This window comes from Schistocerca gregaria, chromosome 4, assembly GCF_023897955.1.
Source record: "Schistocerca gregaria isolate iqSchGreg1 chromosome 4, iqSchGreg1.2, whole genome shotgun sequence".
Taxonomy (NCBI): domain Eukaryota; kingdom Metazoa; phylum Arthropoda; class Insecta; order Orthoptera; family Acrididae; genus Schistocerca; species Schistocerca gregaria.
Window position 1 is genome coordinate 330,700,583 of NC_064923.1, and position 17,814 is coordinate 330,718,396.

The 17,814-nt window shown below is 41.0% G+C and overlaps 2 protein-coding genes across 2 annotated transcripts in view; one reads left to right on the top strand and one right to left on the bottom strand.

Moving 5' to 3' along the window:
• The window catches only part of LOC126268013 (dual specificity calcium/calmodulin-dependent 3',5'-cyclic nucleotide phosphodiesterase 1-like), a 1,575,562-nt gene that overhangs the window by 462,515 nt on the left and 1,095,233 nt on the right, over positions 1–17,814 (bottom strand). The window lies entirely within an intron of this gene.
• On the top strand, positions 78–9,739 carry LOC126268015 (uncharacterized). The gene is made up of 3 exons (XM_049973428.1): positions 78–162; positions 6,676–6,801; positions 9,507–9,739. Exons 1-3 carry the CDS (start codon positions 87–89, stop codon positions 9,632–9,634), a joined length of 330 nt encoding a protein of 109 aa, XP_049829385.1. The 5' UTR covers positions 78–86; the 3' UTR covers positions 9,635–9,739.

A 17,814-nucleotide genomic window follows, 5' to 3' on the forward strand; every position in this document is an offset into this window, starting at 1 on the left:
ACCTCACCTCCCAGATGCGTATATAAAGACTCCGTGACAGCAGAAACGGCACATCTGCGAAGAACTCCGCGCTAAGCACACTAACTATGGCCAGGACATTGCTCGTGGTCACCGCCATGATGGCCGTTGCCGCTCTAGTCTCCTGTGTGTGCGAAGACTGGCGTGAGTACAGCAATACTGGCTGCGCTGGGGGCCATTGCTCGTTTCTGTTTGTAGTCGCGTAGCCTGCCTCTGGGCGTTCAGTGTGTTGACTACTGTCCATGGTATTGACGACGACGACGATATCACTTTCATTTTGTTTGAGTAATCAGTCTTTCTACTCGTTTGATGCGACCCGCCACGAAATCCTCTGCTGAGCCAACTTCTTCGTCTCATAGTAGGAAGTGTAAACTATGTCTTCAATTATTTGCTGGATGTATTCAAAGCTCTGTCTTCGTCCTCAGTTTTTAAGCTCTACAGCTCCTTCTAGTACTATGGAACCTATTCCGCGATGGCTTAACAGATGTCGTGCCATCGTTTCCTCGCCGGTTCTTCGGAGAACCTCCTCGTTCGTTACCTTATCAGTCCACTTAATTTTCAAAATTCTACTGCAGCACCACATTTAAAATGCTACTATTGTCTTCTTTTCCGGTTTTCCCACAGTACATGTTTCACGATCACACAACGCTGTGCTCCAAACGTACATTCTCTGAAATTTATTCGTCAAATTAAGGCTTATGTTTGATACTAGTAGACTTCTCTTTGGCAGGAATGCTCTTTTTGCCAGTGCTAGTCTGCTTTTTATGTTCTCCTTACTCCGTCCATCGTTGGTTACTTTGCTTCCTAGGTAGCAGAATTCCTTAACTTCAACTAATTCCTGATCACCAATCCTGATTTCTCATTGCTGCTACTTTTCATTACTTTCGTCTTTCTTCATTCTACTCTTAATCCGTTAGACTGTTCATTCCATTCAGCAGATCCTGTAGTCTTTCACTTCCACAGACGATAGCAATGTTATTAGCGAATTTTATCATTGATATACTTTTACCCTGAATTTTAATTCCACTCTTGAACCTTTCTTTTATTTGCGTTATTGCTTCTTCGATGTATAGGCTGAATAACAGGGACGAATGGATACATCCCTGTCTTACACTCTTTTCCATCAGTACATTTCGTTCTTGCCCTTCCAATCCTATTACTCCCCCTTGAATCTTCTGCAAATTGTAAATTACCTGTCTTTCCTTATAGCTTACCCCTATTTTTCTCAGACTTTCGAACATCTTATCCATTTAACATTGTCTAACGCTTGCTCCAGGTTGACAAATCATGTGAGTGTATCTTTACTTTTCTTTGGTCTTGCTTCAGATATCCACCGCAACTTCGAAACTGCCTGTCTGGTGCCTTTCTCTCCTAAAGCCAAACTGATCATCATCTAACACATCTTCAATTCAAAATTTTGAAAAACACAGCCCTCAGTCAGATAGTCAAAATTAAAATGAAATGTAACAGAGATGCAAGCCACTAGAGGCTGCCATGTGTCCTTTGCTACAGTCACTGTTATGCTGTAACATTTAGTTTTAATTTTGTCCGAAGAAGGTGTCCCTTGTGACACCGAAACCTAGGTTACAAATTAATTGCGTTCGCGACTAAGGACTGTGTTTTTCAAAATTTTGTATTATACATCAGTCGCTGATTGACAGCCATGTTAAAAACCTTAACATCCTTAAAATTTTCTTTTCCATTCTTCTGCATATTATTCGTGTCAGCAACTTGGATGCGTGGTCTGTTAAGCTAATTGTGCGATAATTTTCGCACTTCTCGGCTCTTTGCAATCTTCGGAATTGTGCGGATGAGGTATTTCCTAAAGTCAGATGGTATATTGCCAGACTCATACATCCTACACACCAACGTCAACAGTAGTTTTGTTGCCACTCCCCGCACTGATTTTAGAAATTCTGACGGAATGTTATCTAACGCTTCTGTTTTATTCGATCTTAAGTCTTCAAAACCTCTTTTAAATTCTGATTCTGATACTGGATCCCTTATCTCTTCCATATCGACCTCAGTTCGTTCTTCTATCACATCAGACAAATCCACCCGCTCATAGAGGCCTTCATTGTAGTCTTTCCCGCTCTCTCCTTTGTATGAACAGTGGAATTTCCATTGCACTCTTAATGTTATCACCCTTGCTGTTAATTTCACCGTAGGCTATTTTGGCTTTTACATATGCCGACTCAGTCCTTCCCACAATCATTTCGCTTTCTATTTCTCCACATTTTTCATGCAGCCGTTTCGCCTTAGCTGCCCTGCACTTCCCATTTATTTCATTGCTAAGTGACTCGTATTTTTGTGTTCCTGAATTTTCTTGGAGGTTTTTGTAGTTCCTTGTTTCATCAGTAACTGTTTATCATCAGGTAAAACAGGCTGAGGACGTGGTCAGGATGGCAATAGCGTAGTGTCTGCACCCGAGTGTAACGTCGGGGAGGCAGCAGCTAACAGCGTACACTACGTGTTCTTACGAGCGGGGTGCCACACATCTAATGTGCGAATGCCAGTTGCTGCAGAGGAAAAAACATGACCAGAAATTTTGTTTCATATCACTCCCCACTCACTATCACTGTGACAATATTTACCCGCAGTTTTAATGTGTATTAACTGACCTCTCGTCTGAATGAAACACTGGCAGCTTTAACTCAGATGGATCACTTTCTGCTAAAAATCAAGTCGTCTCGTTCACACACGTGGTGATTCGTTTATTCTGGCCTTTTAATACCAAATCCCGTAGACAATGATTTTTCGCATGGTTTGTTAGCTAGCCATAATCTCTAGTTTAGTCGACCAAAAGGTGCTAAATTTTCTTAAAGTTGGTATTTCTACGCAATATAACAAAAATTCTAAAAGTGGCAGGGGTAAAATACAGGGAGCGAAAGGCTATTTACAATTTGTACAGAAACCAGATGGCAGTTATAAAAGTCGACGGACATGAAAGGGAAGCAGTGGTTGGGAAGGGAGTGAGACAGGGTTGTAGCCTCTCCCCGATGCTATTCAATCTGTATATTGAGCAAGCAGTAAAGGAAACAAAAGAAAGATTCGGAGTAGGTATTAAAATCCATGGAGAAGAAATAAAAACTTTGAGGTTCGCCGATGACATTGTAATTCTGTCAGAGACAGCAAAGGACTTGGAAGAGCAGTTGAATGGAATGGACAGTGTCTTGAAAGGAGGGTATAAGATGAACATCAACAAAATAAAAACAAGGATAATGGAATGTAGTCGAATTAAGTCGGGTGATGCTGAGGGAATTAGATTAGGAACTGAGACACTTAAAGTAGTAAAGGAGTTTTGCTATTTGGGGAGCAAAACAACTGATGATGGTCGCAGTAGAGAGGATATAAAATGTAGACCGACGATGGCAAGGAAAGCGTTTCTGAAGAAGGGAAATCTGTTAACATCGAGTATAGATTTAAGTGTCAGGAAGTCGTTTCTGAAAGTATTTGTATGGAGTGTAGCCATGTGTGGAAGTGAAACATGGACGATAAATAGTTTAGACAAGAAGAGAATAGAAGCTTTTGAAATGTGGTGCTACAGAAGAATGCTGAAGAATAGATGGGTAGATCACATAACTAATGAGGAAGTGTTGAATAGGATTGGGGAGAAGAGAAGGTTGTGGCACAACTTGACCAGAAGAAGGAATCTGTTGGTAGGACATGTTCTGAGGCATCAAGGGATCACCAATTTAGTATTGGAGGGCAGCGTGGAGGGTAAAAATCGTAGAGGGAGACCAAGAGATGAATACACTGAGCAGATTCAGAAGGATGTAGGTTGCAGTAGGTACTGGGAGCTGAAGAAGCTTGCACAGGATAGAGTAGCATGGAGAGCTGCATCAAACCAGTCTCAGGGCTGAAGACCACTACAACAGAACAGAAATTGTTGCCGAGAAACGCATTTGTCAGTGTCGTCAGTGTAATGTTAAGTGTGCAGTTTGTTTCTAGATACTTTATTTCCATGCCGCTCGGCATCGTTTCCTGCCGCTGTAAGAGCTCCCCGTCTACTTAATGTAAAAACAGATCTGTGGCGCAAGGCCGTGACCGGACTATTGGCCTAAATGGGTCCTCACATGCTCAATATTTATTGTGCAATAATATTGTGCCAGTATAATGCGCGATAGTGTGAGGCGAAGAACGGCATAATACTATTGCGCAAAATTCATGCCTGGGACGCGTCAGCTAGAACTCTGCCTTCGTAGCGAACGTGTCGGCACTCCAGGGTGTTGATCTTGTTTGCATTGCGACTGAGTTACTCGCCTTGCAAAATACATGTAGAAATAACAACAGAACGGAAGAAGTAAGTCCAAAAAGCTTCCAATAAAAGTGTCAATGGGCATGGGGCATAGTCACTGCAAGACAGATTTGTAACACCAAACAGCAAGTAACTAAAAAATTAAACGAGTGAACTATGTAATTTATCGTTACAAGTATTGTTCTTTATGTATTTTTCTACTGTAACAATAGTTACAAACGAAATAAAACAACCGAAGTGATCTAGCGGATAAAGACTGCAGCACTGCAGGTTGTGTCTGTCAATTACCCCTTTGAAACGTCACTTGTCTGTGCCTAGTCACGTGACCAAGTTAGTTCCCGCTAAGGCCAGGTTTACCGTTCGCTTTGACGAGTGATACTTAGCAGCAACAAACGGTGTTGCCAAACAACTTCTAATACAGATCAACAGAAGTTGTGTGTAGGATACATTAGAAAGGCTGGATGTACAAGATTTCTTAACTTCGAACGGTTGAGTGTGTTTCTGCCGAACTCGATAAACAGGGATGAGACGTATTCACTTCATTACATGTTCTCCGCAAGCCAATGATAATGCACAGTGCGTGCTGAAGTGGACTTTGCTGCAGTGTTAGCGACTTCCTGTTCTATTCCATTCGTGTATTAAGCAAAGGAAGAAGTTACCATCTATATTTCTCCGCACGCACCCAAAAATTATTTTATTCTAAGATATAAGACGGTATCATCAGAATTGTCGCACACTCTTCGTCGAATACCGCTTCTTTAAATTTACGCAAGAGGTTATCGCGAGAACAACGTTGTCTTTCAGTTTTTTTTTATAAAGATTGTTAAAATTGCCTTTGTGTTAAAGAGAAGGTCCTAATAATGAATTGTAAAAATGGCAAGTGGGTGTCGCATTAAACTTATTCGAAGCCTCTTCTTTCTCTTTTTGTTAGAATATTTGTCCTTTACTGCTTACTACTGTATTTTATTTTATCCTCAACTCGCTTAATTCAAAAACAGAATAATTCCCACACTTTACTTTGTATTCTAAGTAAGTCCTTTTTGTACTAAAAAGCTTAAAAATAGATTTAAAATAAGCAATGAGTATCCAGCGATATTGAAGAAATAAATACTTTTGGTCTCAGACCATCGAGGTATCGATAAAGTTTTAGGTGTTGGTGTTGATACCTTTGTCGTATCGAATCTAATATTGGAATGTCCTTATTTGCACACTGATACTTAATCCAGTGCGAAAAGCGCTTTGAATTTGGCTGTATCGCCTGTTTCACTTTCTCCAGTCATAACTAGAGTTGCAATAGTGTTGTAGACTATCGCTGACAATCGTAAGTAAGCGTAGACTACAGTATTTTTTCTAGTAGATTTAGTCAGTTAAGGTTGTACCAGCATCACCTGTACATTAGGTGTGTTGCACACCTATTGGGCATCACCTCATAACAATCTCTTTTTTTTACGTATGCTGTAATTATCCTACTAGATTCCCCTAAAAACCGGAAGCTGTGACCCGCCTAGAAGCAGGGTGAGGATATATTATGGGCCTTGTGATCTACGGAACGTCTAATTCTATATTGTTATCCTCCTGCCTGTCACTTAAAAGTAAATATTATTTATTGCTACACTGGAATTGGCAATTTTTAATTCAGGTCTTATTCGAAAACTGTTCATTTGTAACGTGTAACAGAGGGATGCCGTAATAAAAACGAAGAAGAAAATACAGATTTATTATACAGAGGCAGAAAACGCAAACTCTTCAACAGAAATTTAAAATAAAAACAACCACAAAGCAAAAATATATCAAACTTCGCTTCACTACTTCGTCAAACTTCTACAAAACATGTTTCTGTTATTCTTAAAGACTATTCAGGGTTATCAGTGATAACAGGAAACTCTTGCCTTTGATCATGAGGAAGAACGTTTTATTGAGTACAAAATAACAATAATAATAATATTTTTTTGTGTCTGCCCATGTGAATTGTAGTTACTTCAAAAGTAACTGCTTTGGTTACATAAAAGAGCAAAATTTACGCGATCAAATAATTTCTCTTACTTATAAAATGCAGTTTATATCCTGTAAGGATATAAAATATGCAACTGACTAACACCGAATGATGATCGGTTCCAATTATGTGCGAAACAGACAACCGAAGAAACAAAAAAAGACAGAGACGTCGTCGATTCCCAGTTTCTCTCTTACACATTCATTTATGTTTTTTCTCTACCAGATCTACCAATACTACTGGTAAACATACCATTTACTACGTCATATGTGTAGCGTACCAAACCTACCGAACCGTGGTTTCGGTATGCGCAGCTATAGTGACGACACACATCTGCATGTTACTGGAGGGATGTCGGGTATCGCCAGACGAGCTATAGTAACTGCTGAACGTGGTGGTGTTTCAGAGCTGACGACAGATGTCGCCTGCGAGAACGACGACGGGTTCCCGCCGGTGTGCATCGGGCCGTGTGACCTCCTCGGCTACGAATCGGGCCGCTGCGTCGACAAACTGTGCCGCTGCTCCACCGACGGTGAGTCTCTTTCACTCCCTGTCTCTCCTACTGTCGTAATTCTTTTCCTGTTACATAACCTTCACTGGAGGGGTACCTTATCGTAGTCACTACCACTCGACAGCCAAGATGTCCTGACAGCTAGGCGAATAGTCAATACGTATCTGGCGAGTTATTTAAATTTAATTACAAGAGGCTGTAGAGAATCTACAATGTCCTACTGTTTCCAAGCGTCTTGGTCCACATTCCGAACGCGATACAGCAGCGATTTTTCGTGCTATAGATTCGAAAAGTTTTTGGTACGTTTCCTACTTAGAAATCACGCAAATTCCGTACATTACGGGTCAATGGTTCGTAAATGCAAAACTGGCTCCAGATAGCGTGCAGATGTGTTCCAGCGGTTTCACGTCAGTTGCAAATACACTGTTATGCTCTTCAGATCACTGTAGTAGGATTCTGCCATGCCACCACTGTTGGGGAGACATCAAGCGTGAAGGGATGCAGGTCATTCTCAATAATGTTCTCATCGTCCACAGCTTTTATGGTTCGTTAAATTGCTACTACAGGTCTCGTGGAGGACAAAGTAAATGTCCCCCATAACACAATACTGCCCCCTTGCTGGGGCGCGTGTTTTGACAAGCCTTACGCTTGTATGACGGCGTATCCTGACAGGACCACATGTCTGGTGTAACGAGAAATTTATTCATTCGACCAGGCAACTAGTTTTCATTGATCCACGGTCCAGTCTCGATGATCCTGTTGGGTTAACATGCGAACACGTAGGGATCGTGTGTTACAGAGCTCCATGTTTAACGACGTGTGCTGGTGTGGTCCGAAACATTTGTGGCTGCATCAGCAATGAGCTGTGTCAGATATGCCAGAGATAACCACTTATTGTGCTTTACTGAGCGAGAAAGCCTTATCTTTCGAGTATCGTGTTAAAAAGAACCGGTGAAATCACTACATCGAAATGTGTCAGAAATTAAACACAAACTAGATCATAATATGTGCTAACAATTAAGATCAACGAGGAATTACAGGACATTTGTATACAGAATGTTTGTCAAAATAGAGTGATGGCAGATTATGCCATACAAGCCTCTTTACGAATTTTCACAGCCACTGTATTTGCGACTGCAAATGTCATAGTCGTACTAAAAGCCAGTACCATTAGCACCATTAATAAGTGTGCACGTTACAGTATTCAGATTTTGTATAGTACAAAACAGCATTGCACTCGACGTACATGTTATGAGTGGACACTGATTAACGTAGTTGTGGCACTTCGGAAAAAAACATCTAACAGGCGCACATATTAAGTCAAACAGCAAACATATAGCGAAGAAGCACACAATAAGAAACAAGATCATCAAATACGCTAAGATTAATACAGATTTAGTAGACAATCGTAGACAACCCAGTTGTCAAAAATCAGCGATGACGCACTGTCCCATACCAGTCTCCTGCGTAAGTTGGTTTCATGTAACTGATATCTGGCCACTTGATCGAAACTGAAACAGAGTACCCATGGGTACTCTGTTTCAGTCTATTTTCTTCAATAAGTGTTAGGAATGATGGGTTAATTTCGATAAAATGGCCATATACCAGTTAAATCAATGTACTCAAGAGACTAGAATGGGATAATGTGTCATCGCTGATTTTTGACAATTGGATTGTCTACAAATGTCTAGTCAATCTTTATTAACCTCAGTGTATTTGATGATCTTGTTTCTTATTGTGTTTAATTTTTAACTGCTTTCGATGCACTGAATTCGTACATGTTCTTTGTTATCAGGGTACTTAGAAATGGCATAAGGTGAAAATGGTACACTACTACTACTTAGAAGTAAAATGGGCAGTTACATTTACATCTACATCGATACTCTGCAAATCACATTTAAGTGCCTGGCAGAAGGTTCATCGAACCACTTTCAAAAATCTCTATTATTCCAATCTCGTATAGCGCGCGGAATGAACGAACACCCATATCTTTCTGTAGGAGCTCTGATTTCCCTTATTTTATCGTGGTGATCGTTTCCCCCTATGTAGGTCGGTGTCAAAAACATATTTTCGCATTCGGAGGAGAAACTCGGTGATTGGAATTTCGTGAGAGGATTCCGTCGCAACGCAAAACGCCTTTCTTTTAATGATGCCAGCCCAAATCCTGTATCATTTCAGTGACACTCTCCCCCATACTTCCCGATAATGCAAAAAGTGCTGCCCTTCTTTGAACTTTTTCGATGTACTCCATCAGTCCTATGTGGTAAGAATTCCACACGGCGTAGCAGTATTCTAAGAAAGGACAGACAAGCGTAGTGTAGGCAGTCTCCTTAGTAGATCTGTTACATTTTCTATGTGTGCTGCCAATAAAACGCAATCTTTGGTTAGCCTTCCCCACAACATTTTTTATGTGTTCCTTCCAGTTTAAGATGTTCGTAATTGTAACTCCTAGATAATACAGGAGAAATCAATCATTTGTTTCATTTAAACATTTTGTGGCAGCTGTGAAGACAATGTTTGCACGTTAATTAATTACGCGCTTCCTTTTGAGTAGTTAGTAGGTAAAGGTTCAAATTTAGCTTTCTCTTTCTTTCTGTTTCCTTTTTTGTGCCTACCCATTATTTTTTAGGTACGATCAAACACTCATATTTCTCTTTAGTTTTCGAAACACGTTTTTCCTTTTTAAAATTTAAATTATAACGGTAGTTGTTTTTTTATTTTCGCAGCTATAAACACGAATCAGCCGTGTTCTCAAAGCGATGGCTATCCGTCGCCTTGCGTGGGTTTCTGCATGCGGATGCTCAACTACTCAAGGGCTCGCTGTGTGGACGATAGATGTCGCTGTCTGCCCTGAGGCTCCACTGCCTCACGCAACTCGCAACTCACTCATCATCGCTGTACTGCAATACTTACATTTCCTTCTAAAATGTATATCCAAATACATCTAATTTATTCACTATTTGTAGAATTTTATTCTCTTTCTCGAGTGATCTAATTTAGTGGGCGGTGAAACACTGGACTCTTATACGGGAAGAGCGAAGAGAGAGCGTCGAATCCCTAACTGGTCGTTATGAATCCCGTATCCTGAGATTTCCTTAACTACGTCACGCAAATTCTAGAATGGTTCCTTGAACACAGACTTATCCTTCTTGTGACTTGGACGTCGGCAGGACAAAAAAAAAATCAAACGTATATCTTCACCGCCACGATCACTAGGTAATTTCACACGATAACAGGTATAGATAGTGCAACACTCATCATGGTGCAACATTATATATCACTGTGAGGAGAAGAAAATACATCAACATACAGTGCATTGTTGGTACCTAACACCCTACAGAAAGATGGCAGTAGATGTCTGAAGATGCGTTAAACCACCCACTTCCGCCTACACATTGATCAATTTTTTTCGTTAAAGTCAAGAATATACTAAATGCTCGATGAAACTGGTTTGTTTGTAAGTATGATTATTTAATTTGTGAAAACAATGTGAAGACATAAAATGTGACTTACAGGAAAAATATAGGATAGGAAGCCAAAGTTACAAGAATATTTTATTTTTTATTTTACATTCTGCAATGTGAAATGAGGACACTGTAATTGATACGATAGTTTTCCTAACCGTTGAGCTTCATTTCGTGAAGACACATTGCTCTAGAATTTATGAGGCGTGGTCTAAAATTTTCAGTACTGATGAAGCGTTGTCACAGTTACAAACGCCGTAAAATGGTGTAAGAGAAATAGGAGTACACTCAAAAGTCAGACTTTTTTGCAGCCGTTAGAGTAGTAGTAGTAATTCATTTCAACATAGGCAAGAGAGTTAATTGACAGTGAACACTTTCAAGAAATCTACCGACATCCAGAGCATGTACTTAATAACCGTAAATCAGCTTGGCCGGATAACAGTTTGGGGCTACACGGGTCCAAAAATTTTGGAAATTTGGGACCAAACTGCTGAGGTCATCGGTCTCTAGGCTTACTCACTACTTATTCTTTCTAACTTGCACTAACTTACGCTAAGGGCAACAGAAACACACACACACACACACACACACACACACACACACACACACACATGCCTGGGGGAGGACTCGAAACTCCGACGGAGGAGGGGGGGGGGGGGGGGGGGAGCCGCCCGAACCGTGGCAAGGCGCCCCAGACCGAACGGCTACCCATGCGGTTCAGCACACGCTTAGAAATAAAAAAAAAAAAAAAACGAACCATACATTCTTACCTATCATAGTTTACGAAATACCTTCATGTAAGGTGTTTCAAAGCTTAATGCCTTATTATCATGTTTATATTTCGCATGTCTTCGATGCTTCTTTGAGAGTTAGTCTAGTCATTCTTGTTGCTCCCGATGTGATCGTGATGTTGGTTTGGTGAGAATTGTCGTTTTCATTGGTAAACAAAAATACAAATTCAGTTGCATCGCTGTAGTAATTCATTCTTGTGAAATTGATCCCGTGCTGGCCTGTGTTTCAAGCCGACGGTTGTTAATCTGCCTATTGATTCGCTCCTCGCCTGGATAATCCTCCTTTCTGAAAAACCACATGTCTACGCGTTTTAGTTTACGGGCAGCTCACATATTTATCTTAACTGCCACGACGTTGTTTGCCGCTCGACGATAAATCACAGGATGACATATCTCGTTTCTTGTCCGAAGGTTTTCATCGCGCTGGGTTCCCAGAAAAGAATAGCCGGTCAAGGAGCTTGATCGATTACGCTGACGATTTTCTCGTAACAAGTAACGCCACAATGAAAAGTGCGGCAGTAAAGCTTTTACGATCGAGGCTCGGTCGATCAGATTATATGGATTGCCTGTTTATTAAGTAAACGCTTTCGTTTCAGATTCCAACTTGTCTGCTAATATACTAATGTCGACATGAACGCTCTCAAAATAACAGAGTTGAGTTCTGTAAAACATGTCACAGAAGTTCCTAAAGGAGATGCACTATAATAATTAAATGGTTAAAGTTACTTAATTATTTTTCAGAGAAGTAACAGACTCACATGAATTTAAACCTACTAGCTGTCTCTGTTAATAGCATACGGTATTATTTTTAAGTTTAAAGCACTTTTGCGAGAATAGTCCAAGAGTTTTATTTCTTTCCTGCTTAGGTGTGGATTACCTACGATTTCGTGAAAAAATTGTAGAAACACGCATACACAGACACAGGCATACACTGTAGAAAGCTGAGTACGTCTGGCTTAAATTACAAAATGGTTCAAATGGCTCTGAGCACTATGGGACTTATCATCTGAGGTCGTCAGTCCCCTAGAACTTAGAACTACCTAAACCTAACTAACCTAACGACAGCACACACATCCACGCCCGAGGCAGTATTCGAACCTGCGACCGTAGCAGCAGCGCCGTTCCGGACTGAAGTGCCTAGAACCGCTCGCTCACAACGGCGGGCGAAGATAAGTCCTTGCCTCATAAGAGGAAAGGGGATTTCTGATAAATCGGCGACTCTTTCATAAAAATGTTGAACCTGTCAATGATATGCGGGTGGATCAGTTTAACGAAAGTGGCGACGTCTACAGAAAATGGAGAAAAGTCATCTCCTTAATGTGATGTCAAATATTCAAATGTGTGTGAATTCCTAAGGCACCAAACTGCTGATGTCATCGGTCCCTAGACTTACACACTACTTTAAACCAACTTAAACTAACCGATGCTAGGAACAATACACACACCCACGCTAGAGGGAGGACTCGAACCTGTGACAGGAGGCGCCGCGCAATCCGTGGCATGGCGCCTAGAACCACGCGGCCACTCCGCGCGGCTCATGTGCATCCATTTCCTTTAACTAGTCATCACTAACGAGGCAATATTGCTGTTTATGCTTATCGCTTATTAGATTTTGGAAGGTAATTATCAGTTATGCAGCCAACGTCTTATCATTTATGACAATGATGAAACAGAATAGAACACGCATCTATCATATTAACAGATCTACTTCACTTTTAGAGGTTCTTACAAGTATGACGTCATAGCTGATACTATGTAAGTCTCTGATGGGCATTTGCATGTAACGACATTGTAAGCAACGACATTTGTGTAAATATGCATTATGCTGTTAAGCAGTACTAGCTGACCATAGTATTATTACACTTGGTCTCTTGTGTCCGATATCGGAAAAAAGTGTGACGTTACAGTAAGCAAACACAGTGGTGATTCAGGAAAAGGCATCGCATTGTGGATGATTTCACGGCAGTTGTGAATGTACTATCAACTGATTCAGCGCATCCTCTTGGAATATTTCGATAGGCGGTAACTATAAGCCGACTGAAGCATCCTTACTCCCACGTACAATATTATTGTGGCCGACTAGCACTTGTCTTATTATTTGTAGTTATACAAGGACTGCCTGGAGTGGATCCTATGTCTCATGTGGTGGGTGACATGAAGAAAAGCTCTACTAGCAGCAGTAGTGACTGAAATTATGTTGACCATACAATTCTGATATAATACGACGTCTAAAGCGTGTAAGTTGGTAATTATCCACACAATTATGATATAATACGTTGTGTAAGGCGTGTAAATTGATAAATGAAAAAACAGAAAAGTTGTTGAAAGCAATGAGGTTTATTTCATTTCATGACATATTACATAATGTTCATAGGTTCACAATCGAGCAAATTACATTATTGCTTGTTTACTATCATGCTCTGCTTGTGAACGATTTCAAGGGCGGCACGTGGAACTATTTGGAAGCTACAGACAACACAAACTGATAACACAATCCAAAACAATACTGGCAGTGGTTTGAATACTCATGTCGTTTTAACAACAAACAATGAAGCATTCCAGTGGGCACATTCTGCTTTTAAATGTCTTGAGCAGTTATCCCTAGTTTGCTAAACCCTCATAAAATTTATGACTGCAGTGGGGTATAAAACGGGATATTTTCAACTTAATTTGATATGTAACTTACCATTGGAGACCTAATAATTGTATTTAGATAATGCATAACGTATAAATTATGACTTCCTTTGAAATAGATTTGGGGTAGAACAATTTTCGGTGGTATGAGTAATAGAAAGTGATTCTGAAAATCAACGATAGGAATTCCAGACTCGCAGCGATCTCAGGCAATTGTGTTACGAGCTTGTAACCGTGAATCTACTACGTGTTGCTTAAAACTTTGCGACAGCCTATTCCTATCAACTATTCTCCGCCGAACGTCTGATATCTTTGTGAAATCCCCATACTGTTTAATCGACGCAGTTGATTGGTATCTTCAGGTGTGAGGTACATACTGCTGAACTATGGCTACAGCCGTCTGTTCATCGCAACTAGAGATATTAGAATGTTGTGCCTAAGAAATAGTTTTGGGTTTCATAACGAATAGGACGTTTCTCCGGGGAACTGTTTCTACAACTAGGCCGTCAGCAGAAGCCTTAAAGGGAATCTTCCCTGAACGTGCTGCGTTTTTAACATTACCTTCCCCCTCACAGTATTACTGGCCTACGAAGCAGAGGTAGCTAAGAATTTTTAACAACTAGCGTTATTATTGAAAGCGTTTCTGAGAAAATTAGGTAGATATCTATTATACTATGATATTGACACCAATACTTATAAAAGACTAAAAATCAGATCACTGTTTAACTGAGCTATCATTTTCAGTGCTAACATTGACTACACAGCTTAGAAAAGCAGACAGCCTACAGACAACATTAAGGCAACTGTGTTATGGCTTCAGTTTCCTCTTCTGACGCTAATCTGTGAAAATGTACATTTATTTTACTACGAGAAATATATTTAGAACTTCACTACAATACTTCCGAAATTTTTGAAAATAGCGGGCAAGGGAGGTACAGATGGTCATTCTAAATATATGTGCCAGTTTTGGTGAATTTAACTTCAGTCATCAAGGAGAAAAGTGTATCAGAATGATAAAAATTCACGTTTTCTGTAAATCGCAAACGATGTTTCACGAACTTATTCGCTTATCAATAAGCAGTTTTAGAACATTCCAGCTGCATATTTCTGTTGATCACCTGTTTCCTTATCCTCCACATTCTTGCTCTATATTCTTTTATTTATCCTAGCCACCTCGTTAACAGTTTCTTCAGCTCTCTCCTCTTCGGTTACTCGCAACCCATCACTACCAGTTAGAACTTAAACCATATTACTTACAGTCTAGATATCTAACTTTATCACTGTCTTAATCTTAGAAATATTGTCAGCCCGATAAATACCCTACAGTTTTCGGTCTTCGCTCACATACGAAGCGCCGAGCGGGGTAGCTGCGCGGTTTGGGGCGTCTTGTCGCGGTCGGTGCGGCTTCCCCCGTCGGAGATTCGAGTTCTCCCTCGGGCATGGGTGTGTGTGTTGTCCGTAGTGTAAGTCAGTTTAAGTTAGATTAAGTAGTGTGTAAGCTTTGGGACCGATGACCTCTACACTTTTGTCCCATAAGACCTTACCCTACTTTCCAATTTCACCCTCCTATCTGCATCCTCCACTAACATCTACATCTACATCCATACTCCGCAAGCCACCTGACGGTGTGTGGCGGAGGGTACCCTGAGTACCTCTATCGGTTCTCCCTTCTATTCCAGTCTTGTATTGTTCGTGGAAAGAAGGATGACATGGTTGTCGGATCGTCCCGGTAGGCCGCTCGTGGCCTGAAGACGGAGTGCTTTTTTTACCTACACAGCTGTTCAACCTTCCGTGGGGTTTCTGAGAGACTGTGGAGATATCTCCACAGAAGGTCTGTATTTGCCAGATTCCTTTATTTACACTTAATTGCCACCTTAACAGCAAGGGATGCCTGTGAGTGTGTCGTGTGCCTGTACACGCAATTTCTATAGGTGACTGTTGAACCAAAAGGTGTGTATATTGATGTTGCTTTGAACTGATTGCCTCGAAACCTCCTTTTTGTGTCAGATGTCTTTATTCTCTTACATTTCTTTCATAGAAAACATGTACACTGAAATAAAATAACACAGAACTAACTACGAAGCACACGTCTTTCAAATGCAAGAAATAAATATATAATAAGGTCTTTGGTTGAAGCTAAGTCACAGTCTTCTGTTTACACCCGACCTTAGATTCCGTTAGTCAGAACTTTCTAGATTGCACCTGTGTTTACGATCCACATTCAAAAGCTAAAAAATGCAAGGAAAAGACGAGTTAATCACGTACCCTAACTCACTTTAAATGACAGAGGGACGTGCAGCCTGTGCAACATAACATTCAAACTAAATTTTCGATCAAACGGAAAATCAAAATATACGTAAATTATACGGTTTTGTAATGGGCGTGAAATGCTCTTTTCTACAGAGCAGAAGAAGTTTTTTTCGTATTTTTAGTCATTTTTCACGAGCAGGTCCCCTTAAGCAACAAATCCTATCCTACATGGAGAGGAGATGTTGAAAGAAATGAGTGCCTTTGATAAACTTCGCAAAATAATAGCAGACTGTTGCGGTCTGCAGTCAAAGCTCAACCGCACCTCAAGATGTCGGTGAGTGGTGCTGAGGAACTACTGTGGCGCTTTCATAATGATATCCGACGTTTCACCCGAGAACTATTTCTACAACACGAACCTACTATTTGACTTGAAAGGACCTTCTGTCGTGGTTGGGAGCTGTCGAACAGTCGAATTCTCTCGCCATAGCTACGTCCCTTGTGTAAAACGTGCTTCAGAGGCATTACCGCCGATGAAGGGGCCAGTTGCGAATTAGGAAGGCGGCTTGTGAGGGCTGAGATAACTTGACCCGCTAGGGAGCCAACTATGTGGGCAGCGGCGCCCTCTCAGCAGAGGTTCTCCACGTCTGAGAGGCTTCCCTACAGCAGCACAGTGGGCCTTTGTGCGCGTACAGATTAAGGCCGAATGCGAGCGACAATGGCGGAGTTGTGCATCTCCCCGGTTTCACTCGTTGTAGCTCCTAATTAATCCGCGAACGCTGCAGTACAGAGTACAAGTTTGTAATCCGCCAGCGTAACTCGGCACCGCCGTAGGTTAGTTGACGGAGCAGCTCGGAATGCGCCTCGTGCCCACAAGTAGCGTCAGTTAGGAAGTTGAATCGAGATTCGAAGGGAAATTCCCCCGCCACCATGGTTGTACAGCTGCGTTAGCTACTTGGTGCTTCAGATACTGAGCAACTTGTTCTTCGGCAACTGGCGTCGGCAGCGATGTAGGCGAAAGACAAAGAGACGTAGACCTGCATTCACAGTGGTGTACCTGGAGTACGTCAGCCGGGAGCGTACCGTGAGAGTGTGGTCTTGTGCCAGGCGAAAACAATGAGGAATGCCAAAAAAGAAGAAGGTAATGGATTTGAGGCCGAACGAGGTTGGGACGTAGATTTTGTAACCGTTTTCTTTCTTTTTTGTTTTGTATACTGGTCTCTTTAACTTTAATGTGAGTATGTATTGTAATGTGAACAACGCAAGTGGCGTGCTTACGTAAACAATATCTGATAAAAAGAATCGCCAAAGCCATCTGAAACTGTGTAATTGTATCCCCATTAACTTTTACTAGAATGAATTAGAAAACTTAAAACTCTAAACAAAAGAAGCTATCATGTGAAATTTTGTATTGTGCGGTGCAGTGAACAGTGCTACAATGTATGATGTCACAGGACGTGTCCTGCAACTCTAATACACAAAGCTAAGTAAAAAATCCTGGACGCAATTCCAAATCGAATTTTGAAAGGATAAATGTCAAAAATTCTTCTGTTGAAATACCCTGCAAATATACGTACCGAAACTGATAAGCAAAATTCCGAACATTAAATCACACAACACCCTAACATGTAAGAGCATTGCAGGAGTAAGAATGTCTGATAAAATAATAAGACATGAAATAAACTTCTACATAACTGACATTGGTAATAATTCTGAAATGCAATGTTTGAGTGTAAATAATATTATTGTCCTAACAGTGATGTTAAACTGTCCCTAACGACCTTTTGTAAATCACCGTGCGGCAACGGAAACTAGGTACTGTACGTAAGTTGTGACTGTTAAAATGTTGCGCAGAAGCAAACCGGCTAAAGAAAAGCTTGCCCAACTGCAACGCAAGG